This window comes from Pimephales promelas, chromosome 21 (assembly GCF_988280905.1).
Source record: "Pimephales promelas chromosome 21, fPimPro1.hap1.1, whole genome shotgun sequence".
Lineage (NCBI taxonomy): Eukaryota > Metazoa > Chordata > Actinopteri > Cypriniformes > Leuciscidae > Pimephales > Pimephales promelas.
The window spans coordinates 5,420,241-5,435,130 of record NC_142789.1 but is presented as its reverse complement, the minus strand read 5'-3'; the positions used below and the strand labels follow the sequence as shown (position 1 = coordinate 5,435,130).

General features: G+C 38.4%; 1 protein-coding gene across 2 annotated transcripts in view; it reads left to right on the top strand.

Annotated features, from left to right (window-relative positions):
* The window catches only part of vgll4b (vestigial-like family member 4b), a 71,866-nt gene that overhangs the window by 51,835 nt on the left and 5,141 nt on the right, over positions 1-14,890 (top strand). For both annotated transcript variants that reach the window (XM_089125173.1, XM_089125172.1), the window contains 3 exons: positions 1,204-1,393; positions 13,456-13,672; positions 14,379-14,490. In XM_089125173.1, coding sequence (XP_088981299.1) covers positions 1,204-1,393; positions 13,456-13,672; positions 14,379-14,490 — 519 coding nt within the window. The remainder of the gene's footprint in view (positions 1-1,203; positions 1,394-13,455; positions 13,673-14,378; positions 14,491-14,890) is intronic.

Below are 14,890 nucleotides of genomic sequence, written 5' to 3'. Positions count from 1 at the left end.
ACTATAGTGTCCTGCACACAGTAGCAAAAAAATAAATATGAAAGACGCTGCAAGATATTGGAATAAACTTTCATTGCAATATTTTTTTTTTCTTTCATATATATATATATATATATATATATATATATATATATATATATATAGCGACTATAAAACAATTTCAACAGATGATTTGAATAGTTCTATTAGAAAAGAATTAATCATTCTAGAATAATTGGGGTGATTTTGGAGTGAATCTGCATAGAAAACAAACGCATTACAAGCATAGATAAATACAATAGAAGATACAACTGAAGTTAGCAGTGATATGTTTTTCAGGTACATCGGTCAGTATTCACGTACAGAAATTGAAAAATCAAATGTAAAATAACAGTCTTCAATGTATAAATAAAATATAACTTATTTAAGAAAAGGACTTTTGTAGCTTTAACAAAGATAAATTGTTAATATAATAATATATAAGATGAAAGCATGGACTAATATGATTGACACGCATCCGCTTTCTTTATAGATAACCGAGTGTGTTTACGAGGATACTCAACGAACCAGGCAGTTTGACTTCATTTTGCGTCTATGTGTCCATTTAAGCTCAAAAGAGAAATAGAACAACTCTGTGCTCACTTGCTGTTAGCGCGCGCACGCGTGATAGAAAACAGTGCATGAGCTCCAGTCCAGTCCCGTGTGGATCAGGGAACTGCTATGATCCCTATAGCAAACCAGACATTGCACATCGTTCTGCGATGTGACTAGCGCAGATGCGCTTATCGCGATATTGATGCTAAAACGATATATCGTGCAGCCCCATAAATTATGTATGGCCTCTGAATAATTTTTGGTTTGCCTGTCTGTGTATATATAATATTAAGCAACTACATGTACTTACTATAGGGTTAGGCTTGGTTGAGGGTTAGTTGCGTGTAATTATGCATAATTAACTGTTATTTCCATGGTAAGGACATGTAACATATGCAACAAGGACACTGTACAATAATGTGTTACCGCACTTTGTTGCATTATAATGATTTATGGCTTGTTAATATAAACACACGATTAGTGGATTAATGGCTTAAGTGAAAACTTTAGTCGAGGGCAGCCCTACCTCTCACACGCTCTACAAAAGCAAAATCCACTCCAGTGGTGCGATACGGGGTAAGTGGAGTACTGTAACCGTGTTATTAATGCTAGCTGTGTTTGTGTTTATAGGTGAGGCTGCTCTGAGAGGTGAGTCCAGAATGCAGTCCATGTCCCTGTCCAATGCGGTCAGTAATCACCGGACTGGTCCTCCTCCCATCAGCCCCAGCAAGAGGAAACACAGCGCGGACCAACCAGACCAGGACATCGACTGCAACAGCGAACATGTGGCCAAGATGAGCCGGCTGTTCGCCGCACAGTTGTAAGTGGATCTGATAATTTCACGGGTCTGTTGGGATGCTGTGTGTGTGTTCCACCAACATGGAAATCTGGTTGGTCGTATCTAAAAACCTGCTTAAATGGATAATTCACCCATAAATGAAAATTAGTCCATTTATTTTCTCACCCTGAAGTCATCCTAGGTGTATATGACATTCTTCTTTCCGATGAATAGAATCGTAGTTATGCTAAATGTCCTGACGCTTCCAAGCTTTATAAAGGCAGTGAATGGCTGTTTCTGTTTTGAAGTTCATAACAGAGCATCTATCATCATAAAGTGCTCCACAGGCTCCGCGGTGTTAATAAAGGCCTTCTGAAGTGAAGCCATGAGTTTGTGTAAGAAAAATATCCACATTTAAAACTTAAAGTAAAATAACTTGCTTTCGGCCAAACGAACATACAGATTTTACTAAGTCTAAGTGCAACTTTTGCGAGTAATGCGGCACACAGCTGATATTTACGCTTGGATAGGTGCACTTTTGATGAACAGATGCACTTTTTTGATGTATTGATGCTCTTATGATGGATTGATGCACTTTTATGATGGACAGATGCATTTTTATGATGGATAGATTCACTTTTATGATGGATTGATACACTTATGATGGATTGATACACTTTTATGATGATAGATGCACTTGTATGGATTGATACACTTTTATGATGATAGATGCGCTTTTATGATGGATAGATGTGCCTTTATGATGATAGATGCACTTTTATGATGGATTGGTACACTCTTATGATGATAGATGCACTTTTATGATGGATTGAGGCACTTTTATGGACTTCAAAAAAGAAACAGCCGTTCACTGCCATTATAGAGCTTGGAAGAGGCAGGACATTTTTTTAACATAACTGTGATTGTATTAGTCTAAAAGAAGAAAGTCATGGACACCTAGGATGACTTCAGCGAGAGTAAATCATGGGCTAACTTTATTTTTTGTGTGAACTATCCCTTTAAGTCAGGGCAGTGTTCCTAAAGAAAGAGCTTCGGGAATGCTTGGGAATGTGCTGAAGGTCTGGGATTCCTGGCATTCCCAAGCTCGCAGTGCAGCACGAGCACATGGGCTGTTTGTAGTGCCGGCCGAGCCCTCGTGGCAGAGCTCAACATTCCCCACATTCCAGACACGTTTGGAAGAGCGGCATTCTGGGACATGAGAGCTGCTGTTCAGCAGAGAAAAGCCCCACTGGTGCTGGGCAGAGCAGCGCATTGGTTTATGGCCATTGATTTGTTCTATAAATTAGGATCCGAATGCAAGAGCCAGTGAGAAGAGAAGCTCAGAGATTAATGTGCTAATTAGTAAGGCAATATATTATTGGGCTCAACTATAACAGGTTTGAATGTTGATTATTCCCTCATATTCTCCATTATTGTGGCTCCTCTCTTCCCAGTCTGTCAGTAACGCTCTGTTTACTTCCTGTCTCTATAAAGTTCCTCCTTCTGAGAAGCACACTGCGCTCTGATTGATCGGCTGGAGCAGTGTGTTGTGGTTGGTCGAGCGCTTCGAGTGTGTTTGGGAAATGTCCCGCCCCTTTCCATAACCTCCAGTTTAACACACTACTAACTAACTCAACCAGGCCCTGTCCCTTTATTCTGTGTATTAATTATTTTAATGAGGAATATTATGACGTGTTCGTTTTCCGGAAGAAACTCAAGACTACTATGGAGGCGTTTCACTGACACTGATATAGAGAAGAACTCCCTTTTTCGTGCTCAAACAGCAACATTACACACTGAACACAGATGAACATGGAAACAAGCACAATAGTTCCTATTATCTTAAAACAATGTCACTTTGACATTGTGTATGTTTAGTTTGGTTGTTTAAGTTGTTTTAAATTTCGACTAAATGGATTTACTCTTGCAACACTCTCACTCTCAGACACACAAACACTGTTTGATTCTCGTCCTCCTCTTTGGCAACCCGTCACAGTTTATGTCCTGCTAGTGCTGAGATTTTCACTTTCTTAACAATGCCTTTCCTTTTCATTACCTTTAACACTTGGTTTCCCGCATGTCTCCTGAAGTGACTGACGACAGGATCCTGTTCATGGCCTTCACACTGCATTGGCTAGTCGACACAGAATGTGCTCTTGTTTAGTGTGTTTAGATGAAAATGCCAAAGTTTTTTGTTTTATTGAAGTGCAAGTGGTTTGGATTATGTGAGTGTATTGTTGTTTCAAACATTTATCTAACAATTACTAATTAACTTTTTGATAATTAATCATTAGCAAACCTCTGCAGAAACAACAATTTACAATATAATTCTAATTAGAAAATAAATAACTTAAAGCGTATTCAATGTAATTTGACTTCGAAAATTCGAGTTGTGTGTAAAAGGTTCAAGCTGAAGTGTTTGTGAAACAAGAGCCTGAATGAAACTTTTATTGCACTTTTCTTTGTTTTTCCAAGAGTAGAAATATGTTTATATTATTTGAACTGAGGACTGAATTGTTAATTTCCTTCCGTATTCCTCCACACTGATGTGATTTAGATCAGAATGGTTGTGAATGAGCCGTTCTTCTCGTTGTGAGTTTGCGGGAGAAACCGGACACCACAGATTGAAACAGCTCAGGTTTCCATGATCCCGTTTTCCTATAGAAGGGAATGAAGGAGTGGGGGCTGGGAAAGAAAATCACTCTTCCTGTGTTTCTACTCACCATAAGCGTTTGTCCAGAGTCGTAAAGTTATTTTAAGCATTTCTGTTGTTATAATCATGCATCGTTGTCTACGAGTGTTTAGAGTTGTTTCATGTAATGCTTGTTTTTGATCTGAAAGCTTTGTAAGGAGTTTGTCTACGCGCTTGTTTACTGTCTGGTCTTCTCTGTTCGTGCCAGACTAAACAGTTTAAAACAAAGAGATACGACTCTTCATACGCAGCTCCCTCAACGCTGCCAGTGAAAACCCGTAGGCTAATAAAACGGGAGACTCCGGGAGACATATTGTCGTCGAGTGGGCCTGTGTCAGGGGGTGGGGGCCATTTTCTCATTTTCACTGCTTCCATGAAAACAAAGGGCCTGTTATCCGGTCGGCCCACTGCGTTCTGGACGCTTGTCCCACTGGAGACGCCCCAATGCTGAATAAAGCTCACTGTTCCTGTTGACGTCTAAATGACTGAAAGTACCGTCTTTAAAGGAAGGTTTAAAGAAAATAGAAGGTATTCTGCTGTTTTCCATCTGTGTTTAGTGTGTAATGTTGCTGTTTGAACATTAATCTATTCAGTTGAAGTTTAAAACAAATTAAGCATGAAGAAGTTAAACACAAAGTCAAATCAACATTGTTTAAAGAGAATAGGAGGTATTCTGCTGTTTTACATCTGTGTTTAGTGTGTAATGTTGCTGTTTTGAGCATGAAAAAAGGGAGTTGTACCCTATATCAGTGTCATTGAAATTCCCTCCATTGTAGTCTTGAGTTTCTTCCGGGAACGAACACGTCACAACATTCCTCATTATAATAATTCATATGCAGAATAAAGGGGCAGGGCCTGGTTGAATTAGTTAGTAGTGTGTTAAACTGGCGGTAATGGAAAGGGGCGGGACATTTCCCAAACACACTCGGAAGCGCTCGACCAATCATAACATAAGCTAAACAAACACAGTGTCAAAGTGACATTGTTTAAAGAGAATAGGCCTATGTTTATTTCTTTAGTGTGTGATGTTGCTGTTTAAGCAAGAAAAAGCACCCGTTATTCTCTATATCAGTGTCAGTGTTTCATCTGAATAATTCATACGCAGAATAAAGAGGCAGGGCCTGTTTGAGTTAGTAGTGTGTTAAACTGGCAGTTATGGAAAGGGGCGGGACATTTCCCCCACACATTTGACCAACCACAACACACTGCTCCAGCCGACCAATCAGAGCATTGTGTGCTTTTCAGGAGGCGGGGCTTCATAGAGACGGCATGTAAACTGAGTGTTTACATGATAGATGTGTTTACTGTTTACTGACAGACTGGGAAGAGAGGAGCCGCAACAATGGAGAATATAAGGAAAATCAACCTTCAAGCAGTAAAACCTGTTCTAGTAGAGCACAAAAACAAGACTTAAAAGTTATAAAATGGTCTCTTCAGGCAGTGTAGAAAAGAACGTTATCATTAGCAGCCCATACTTTTAATGTTTGACCTAAATCTCCCCTATAGGAAGCGAGTAAGGACAGACATCTGACTTCAGTTTGGAATTCAGTTGGGAGTTGGGAATACTCCACTTCGGCCTGTGTGTTCCTGCTGGGAATTTAGAAACTGCGTATTTCTCATGCATCCGAAGCCAGCCAAACGGAGAGTCGTGAAAAGGCACTGCCAGTGTGGTTAGGGTTTATAAAATATATATATATATATATATATATAGACAAACACACGAGTGGCTCATTTGCGTTTGGATTATATTTGTCAAAGCAAGTTAGCCGAACGGTTTTAAACTGATTACACACACAGTGAAACTCGATCCAAACTCTGAAACTGTCATTTACCTCTTTGGATGTTCTTTTTAAAACCTGCGCCAAAAATATTCAACGTGCCAAAATGTTTTACTAGCTTCAGTAACCACATTTAATAGTTACAAATGGGAAGTAAATGTATTAAGAAATATATAAATGTAACGCTAGTTTAACGGCTGATGCTATTAATAAAGCTCGTTGGCTAATGTTTTAAAACACATTTCTAATGATTTGTTGTAAGAATGCTAGAAATACGGCTGATATTGAGCATGAAACGACTGAAGAACCATTTCCACAGTTCTGACTGTGTGTATCCCGTGGTTCTGCTTTCCTCGTCTTGATTTCTCCCAGATGTTTCCTGTATCTTTGTGGGCGATGGTCCAGTGACTTAAAGGAGAAATAAGAGAGAAATCTTCCTGCCAAGATCTGTGGTGGAATCGTGAGGTTTCGCCGCACGGCTATGAAATGCTTTTATGAGAAAATGTCCCAAGTTTTATTGGCCTGCATCTGTGACTAAAGTGAGTCTTGTAGAGTTCACATCACTTCTATAAAGTTTGGTTCAGACTGCATAGTACCTTATCCTGCGTACGGTTTCAGTGTGTAGATGCGTTTATTTTTACTTGTGTTTTTTTTTGTTGGGGGAACTGTTGGACAAAGCATTAGGGCTTGTCAGAAAACCATTTTTTGAGCTTCATACTTCATTCGTGTGTGTGTGTGTGTGTGTGACACACACACACACACACACAGAGAGAGGTCTGTTAACTTAAGCAATATATTTTTAGGTATTGGTAAGCTAGAGATATAACACACACACACACACTGGTCTTTTGAATACAATATTTTTATTAGGTATAGTCTTATAATATTTTTCTCACTGACAAAGTAGGGTAGATTTAAATAAACAAAATTTAAATAAAGAAAAACAAAAAATAAATGAACAAACTAATAGCCTAAATAAAGAACACTGTAGCAATAACAATTTTAATTAATTTCAGTAGATGAATTTAGATTGATAATACCGGGTAAAAACGATAATATATTTTGTTTCTATTATTCGATTTTCCACAATGTCAAAGCAACGCAGCTTAACCCAAAATACAAGTTTAGGCATCCACTTCTATCCAAACAAACTCAGCTGTTCTGCGCTTTAGCCAGAGAATACTCCCGTTGCAGGAACACTTTTAGTCGTCCAAATACAATAGCAAATAAATATCTACAAATATATTTGTTTATTTTATATATTTAAGTTCAACTACTGTAATGGCAGAGCAATGGTTTGAAAATGATCTTGGCAATCTAGTTAGTTAAACTGTTGTTGTTTTCAATTAGGCATGTGCCGGTATCAAATTTTCATGCTGCGGTTAATTGATTGAGCTTTTATTGCGGTATACGGTATTATCACGATATTTTAATGAAATTATATTTCAAGAAAAACAGATGCATTGTGGGTCTCTAAAAAAAACCTCAACTTGTATCAATGTGTAATTGTGATTTTCAAAACATATGGTAAGCTAAACCAAATTGTTTAAAGTTTAGTGACAACATGTTACAATGACTGGTACTGTTTGTATTATTCAATTAAATTCTTGGATTTGATTTCAGTCTTAATTCAATATTGACTCATTTGGATAAATATTAGGCAGGCCTCAGTCTGTTAATGTTTCTCAAGAAAAAAAAAACTCACATAATGCTGTAAACATACAGAGAGAAATTAAATATAATATTTAGCAAATTACTCCTTGCTATTTTCTAATGTGCTGGTCATTAAATGGCTTTCCTGAGGTAAATGTAACGTTTTGACACAACTGTTCTCCTGCAGTGTTACTGACCTCTTTCCGTGTTTGAAAACACTGATTGATCGTTATTATGTACAAGTAAATATACCTTTCGGTAAGTTATACTGTATCTTTAAATAAAAACGAAAGTAACATGATGATCGGTTTACTTGAACTGAGGAGCAACGATCTGTGATCAGAAGAGCTGATTTATCAACTTCAATTTATCAATAACAACTTTCATATCAAAAGTAACCTGCCCTGTCTAGTCTGTCGGTGTCAGTGTCCTCTTTGCTCTGTGATTTTTCTCTGTGGGAGAGCGTGTGAAAAGTGTCAAATGCGTTAAGCGCCTTTCAGACAGGACGCGGAATGCGCGACGCTGGTTCAACGTTGCCCTTCAGATACAACGCGATTTGCTATTTTACAAATAAAAAGTTTAACTATTTTGAACTTTAACACCGGCGTGGTCGATGCAGGTCGACGCAGCAACAAAACATCCCTGCGCGTCGCGCGCGTATTCCGCGTCCTGTCTGAAAGTCAAGCTTGAGTCTCAAGCGGAATGTCTGAAAGTTGGCAGCCCTGCGGGGATAAATCGTCGGGAGCGTTCCGCCATGCTTCTTCATCATGTGAGGATTGTTTACATTAGACTAGTGCGCACTGTCGCAAGCACACATACATGTGGGGATTGTTTACATCAGAGTGCGCGCGTGTTCTGCGCAGCACGCAGTGTTTGAGCGGTTGAAGGAAAATAAGCAGCTAATGCGCGCTCTAAAAGTCTAAATTCGAATCTATTATTTTCCACGGTATTTTGAAGAGCCCGCGATAACAATATCGTGCATATTCATTACCGCGATTTATCGCATTACCGAATACTGGCACATGTCTACGTTGGAGAGAGAATCGCGATGGATCGATTGATTTTTTTTATTTATTTATTTATTTATTTTTTAATCCCACCTCTAACACTTAGGCTTGTTACTGTCACAGTACTAAAAGTTAGCTCATTATTTACTATTCTATTGAGCCTAAAACATTCAAAAACACCCAAGCTTCATGGGAAAGTAGCAAATGCTGTTCAGTATCCCGAATAACTGAATGTCCGTTCTCGGAGCGAGTGTCTGAAAGCACTGGTGGGTTATTGCCAGAGCATTGCTCCATCAGAGAGGAGTAGCAGGAACTGAAGAGCTCATGAAAAGCCCTCTTTGCTGTTTGTTTTCAAAGGATCTTGAGTGAAGAGGCTTTCAGCAGGTTTTCTCTTAGATCTGACCTTACTGCTAATGATACATGCCTGAAGCCGATATAGATTCACGTTATTGTTGTACAATGGTGAAAAGGTGAGGCCACTTTAGCGAGTATGTGTCCATTTTCAAACCCAATTGTTAGTTTACATGCCAAACACATGGGTCCAGCTCAGGGTTGCGTATCGATTGCATTTTAACAATTCCGATTATTATTGATTCCTGATTTGGATTCCTATAAGGTAAAAAAAAACCTTAGATATCAATTATAGCTGAATATCGTGAACAAATATCACTTTCGCAAGGAGTGTTTGTCTGTGGTGAGTGTTGTGAGTGTTTGTCTGTGAACACCTTAGAAAAAATCTGTTGGTGCCTCAGTGACTACTTCGTTCAGAGAACCTGTCAATCACAGCTGTCAATCATCACGTCACACCACCGCATTAAATAACTAAAAAATATTTTAAAAACAAACACTTGAACTTACATCAGCATGATAAAAACGACAGTAAATGACAAACCACCTTTGGAAAAATGACATTTGAAGTTGTTTAATTTAATTGTTTTAGTTGGTCTCGCGTCCTGTTGAATAACATGGGTCCAGAACTTTAAGATTATGTTTTTGTTTGTATTTTGTTGTTGTTACAGTCATGCTGATAGTCACACACATGTAAAGCAAGATTATACATGTATCCGTCCAGACATCATGACATCTCATTGTCTTCTAGCCCGTATGTTTTGCCCTGGAAGTTGATCTGGCCGTGGAAGGGATTGTGAAGGACTAGTGTCTGACAGATTTTCCTCTCCAGCTTTCCATCCGTTATTGTGAGGATGGTAATTTCCGGTAGACGTAACAATTTACTTGCAGATGCTTCGCTTGCCAATAGCGTTGCCAAGAAACAGACGATTTCAAGGATTGCATCCCACACAGCTGAGCTCTACGAGGCTCGGCGTTTATCGGCCCCAAACTGAGGTTACTGATTCTGCATTGAAAGCATTTCCTTCAAATACCTGATTCGAGTTTCCCTTGCTGTTGTTCAGCGCTTGTGTGCTGCTGAAGGGTATTAAGTTCTCTTCCTGTGAAGCACAGATGAAGGCTTTTGAATGGTGTGCCCCTCGCTGGGCCTCCTCTGTTGGCAACAGGAGGCGATCGCTCCGGAAGGGTGGAAAACGCTCTGGGCTTTTGCTGCATGTGTGTCTATTCTTTTAAAGGGGGAAAAGAAAAACAGGAAAGGAGGTCGGTAGTGGAAAGAGTCTTTTGTAGCGCGCGATCTGAGCTAATCCAATAATGCTTTTTGGTCTTCCTACATAATTTATCTTTGGAATACATTGTTGCTGTATGTGTTTTTTTTTTTGTCATTTCATTTTAAGAGTAATATTTGGTTTTGTTCTGCTTATGCTGCTTGCAAAGTTTTATCTCATCTTAATCTGAGGTTTGAATCAAATTAAACAACTTTCTTTAAAATAATTGTGATTATGTTTTGAGTACACTGAGCAAATGCTTGAGTATAAGCAATGTTAACTCCATAAAAACCCCTCCTCATCGAGTCATCACGGGTTGAGCTAATCTGACCAGGTTTCGATCAAATTACCCCCCTTCTTTAACCCTCCCTGGTGTTCTTCGAGTGTCGGTCAAAAATGCTGTTTGCAAAAGCAAAAGCAAAAACAACTGCTTTCACAAACTTGCAATGGTGTAGACGACAGAGGACGCAGAGGTATATCAGCAGGAGGATTGCAAGTAACCACAGGAACCGTGATATTAACATTTTTTTATAAGGCTATACCCTTTTTGTTTTGAACTTCTTCATGCATGTGTATTGACTTCATGCATGTGTATTCACGTTACGGGTATTTACCATAAATGCGCGTCAGCAGCAGCGCTGATCAGCATCCCACAGCGCGAGGAAGCCGCGGGGAAATAAAATCAGTGAGTCACGCATTGAATCAATGCCATTTGCCCATGCGACGCATTGCTGCTCAACTGAGCCTTAAGTGGAACTCAAAGTTAAAAATAATTAACACCTTGAAGTTGTTTCATTACATCTATTTAAACGAATCTGCTTTTTTGAACGTGTTCGTTGAATGAACGGTTTAATGAATCAAAGTCCATTGTCGTAACAATGTGCGTGCTGAGTGAAAGCTCAATGCGCGCACAGGGATCTCCGAGTCGTGGCAAGTTAAAGTTCACGGGGAAAATGTAGGCCTATTAATAAAATCGATTCTCTGAGTTACGGATCGATCTTTAGAAATTAATATGAAAATCGATTCAGAATTGGTGAATTGATTTTTTTCAACACAGCACTAATATATATATATATATATATATATATATATGTATATGTGTATATATATATATATATGTATGTAACATGTCGTGCCATGTCACACTGCGCGAGTGGTATTTACGACAGTAATGCTAAATACAAGTACTCCTGTTTGACAAAAACAGAATGCATGGTGTTCCTTTAAGATCGCAAGTTTGGGAAACAGGGTTAGGGTTCTCTCTTTCTCTGGTTAATTCATAACAAAATTATTACAGCTCTACTTTATTTCACTTCAGAATTCTAGATCTGATCTGTAGATAAACAGGAGGGGAAAAAATTAGAACTACATATATATTCCGTTTGACCAGCAAAACATTCATGAGTCATGAAGACAGCTGTTATCATATCTATTAATCCAACCCATTAAAAACAGTCTGTTAATGACATCTTTTGGACATTCATCATATTGCATTTGTTTTCATTTTGTGTCCTCAAACAGAGCACTAATCTGTTTATTTTTAAGTTAGACATTCTACATTGATTAAAACAAAAAAAATTTATATAAATTATTTATATGAATTTTTTATATAAATTATTTCAGATGAGAATAAAGTTAGTGTTAATTAAAATTAAAGGAAAAATAATATATTGATCTGAAATATAGCAAATTAATTTAATTCATTCAAGAACAATTAACCAAACAATTACCAAATAACCCCTCCCCCCATTAATTAATTAGGTTAATTACATGAATTACTCAATGTAGTACACTTGGTGGTACAGCCTGAGACATGCACAATTGTACCCAACTCAAATCAAACCATGATGTCTGAACCGAGGTATGAATCGAACCGTGACTTCTGTATACCGTTACACCCTTACTAGTGATGCGTCGGTCGGCTTTTTTTCCAACCCACGGGTCCTGCTTTTATGAAATTATTGTACCGGCACCGCACCACTGGCTCTATTTTTATAACCCGCCCGCACCCGCTACCCGCTACCGTTAAATAGACATAGTAGCTACTAGGCATTGTAATGTAAATGAAAACAGCCTTTATTTCAGCCTGAAAGTGCTTGGAAACATCGCCCTGTAAACTGGCAACAACAGACGATTATGAATATGAACCATAAATCAGGCCATATTAATAAACATTTTCAACATTTACAAAGCAACATTTGTATTCATCTAATAGGCTAAACCATTTTTTATTTCTTAGACCCCCCAAAAATATGTCTTGACATGCTGGAAGTGCCCATTTTGTGGCGCTACTGTTTGTATATTTTTCACACGAGTTGCACTTCAGGTAGTGGATACTACTGTTGTCTCCTGCTGCAACTACTTCTGAGAACCGCTCCCAAACATTAGATTTAGCAGCCTGACCTTTTTTTCTTTCAATCATGTATATTCCCGACCTCAATTTCTCCCACACCTCGTCTTCCATCTTCACTTTTATTTCTCCGTCGTTGTTGTGGCTGGCGGCAGGAGCTGCTTGGCGCACCGCTTTTGTGACGCGTCACGTGACACCAAATGTTTGGGAACCTCACGCAAGTTACGTTGCTACGGCAATCATATTGTAACCTTATCAAATAACCGTATAAATATGAAAATAAATATTACCAAATATTTAATATAGGCTGTAAATTTCAAGCAACATTCATGGATAAAAAAAAAAATCAATTTATGACCCGCCCCACAAATAAAGTGACCATCTCTTCACCCGACCCGCGGGTTAACCGCGGGTTACAAGTCGACGCGCGCATCACTAACCCTTACTACACATGGAAGATTATTGCTGACGTTAAATTTCTTATTTTTAAAAGTGAACTTAAAAAAAAAAAGATTATAGAATTTTACATTGTTATGAAAAATGTGCATAAACACTATTTCCACTTTTTATTTACTGTAAAAATGAGAAAATCAAAGACATAAATCTCAAGTTGTGTTTTGAGGCTGATATCTCAGTAAATGAGCATTCAGTGAGATTGGCTGCAATACCAAAACACTTCCACTAGAGGTTGGTTTCAGGACCATTTAACCTTTTCAAATCATGTCTTTTTTTCACACAGAAAGTGCCAAGAACTTTACCAAGTTTCACAACATTTAAAAAAGAAATTTTTCTGTCAAAAATGCACTAAGAGCACCAGAGGGTTAAAATAATAGAGATTATGTTGAGCACAGCAAGCGAAGGCTTGAGTATAATATTGACTCCATACAAACCCTTGTTATAGAGTCATCGCTTGCGGGAGGTACGCGACTCTTGCCAGACCCACTGAATACATTAATATCTCTGCTTGTTTGTGCCGTTTACTTTACAATCCCTCCTTTGTTTCTCTTGCAGAGGAAAACCTGCCAACGGGGACTATCGCAAGGACCTTCGGGAGCGCAGCCGCAGTCCCATCGAGCGCCTCGCCCCCCCCAGCGTGGGTCTCGTCGGTGGGCATCTCTACGCCCACATGCCCACCCTGGCCATGGACCAGCCCCTTGCTCTGACCAAACACACGGACACGCGCGCCGTCAGCATCTCGCCTGCGCTCAGCCCTGTCGAGCGCCAGCAGGTCTGCAACACACGCTCGCTACTTATTATGGGTTTTTTTTTGTTTTTTTTTTTAGTGCTGGGCAACGATTAATTGCATCCAAAACAAAAGTTTGCTTTTGCATAACATATGTGTGTATAATTATTTTGTGTATATATATTTGCGGAATTAAATAATATTTTTTTAATAAAGTTAAATTGGCACAAGTTATCTACATTTGACCACAGTTAAAATAATTGCTTGTCTAAGATTCCTCAGTTATATTATGTTAACTTTAAGAAAACGGTGAAAAAACTAGACAACACAGATTCATATCAACAACAATACTAGGTCATCTTGGTTATTGTTTCAGAGAAGTTAAAATGAGAAGAGTTACAGTTTTGCCTTTAGGATTTTTTTAGCAGTGGGCTGTCCAAACAACCCTGATGCTGAGCCTGTTCCTTAAGTCTGTTTTCACCCATGAAATAATTAAAAAAAAAAAGATTGGTGTTAGGGATTATTGATAGTTAAGCAATCTTTTGGGTGCCCACAGCACGCTTTTGGTACTGTTCAGATATTTTAGTATCGATATTTTTCGAAATATTGATATTTTACTACAACACTACAATATAATAATTTAATGCTAAAACAATGAGCTCATTGAAGTAATGAATACATTAGTTGTTGTTGTGTTTGTTTGCCTGTACACTTGCTCATCTGGTGTGTGTGTGTGTGTGTGTGTGTGTAGAATCGTCCTTCTGTGATCACATGTGCCCCACCGAACAACCGTAACTGTAACCTGACACACTGCACCGTGTCCCACAGCGGCCTGACCTCCAGCTACCGCAGACCCTCCAACTGTGAGTATGGCCACTGCTCACGGCATACGGACACACACCATTCATGTCTTTCACCTAAAAATGCCACTGATCACATTTCCTTTATAAAGAGAACTATTAGTTGTCAGATAAAGTATGTAAACTTTCAATTTAACCAGAAGTGATTGTAACATGCAGGAAGTGACATCGTTTAAGTAAATATCAGTTTGTTATTAAACAATATTAATCGCATTAGTTAAGATCAACCCTGCTACTAAAGTTTTAAATCAAAGTTTAAATGTGTATGAAGGGCCAAGAAATCTTAAAAATGAATAAATAAATATCCACCTATAAAAATCCATTCAGATTTAATTTTTTTAATTGTATTGCATTTTTTTTTTTTTTTTGGTTGAGAACTTAATAAAAAAAACAATATTAGTCA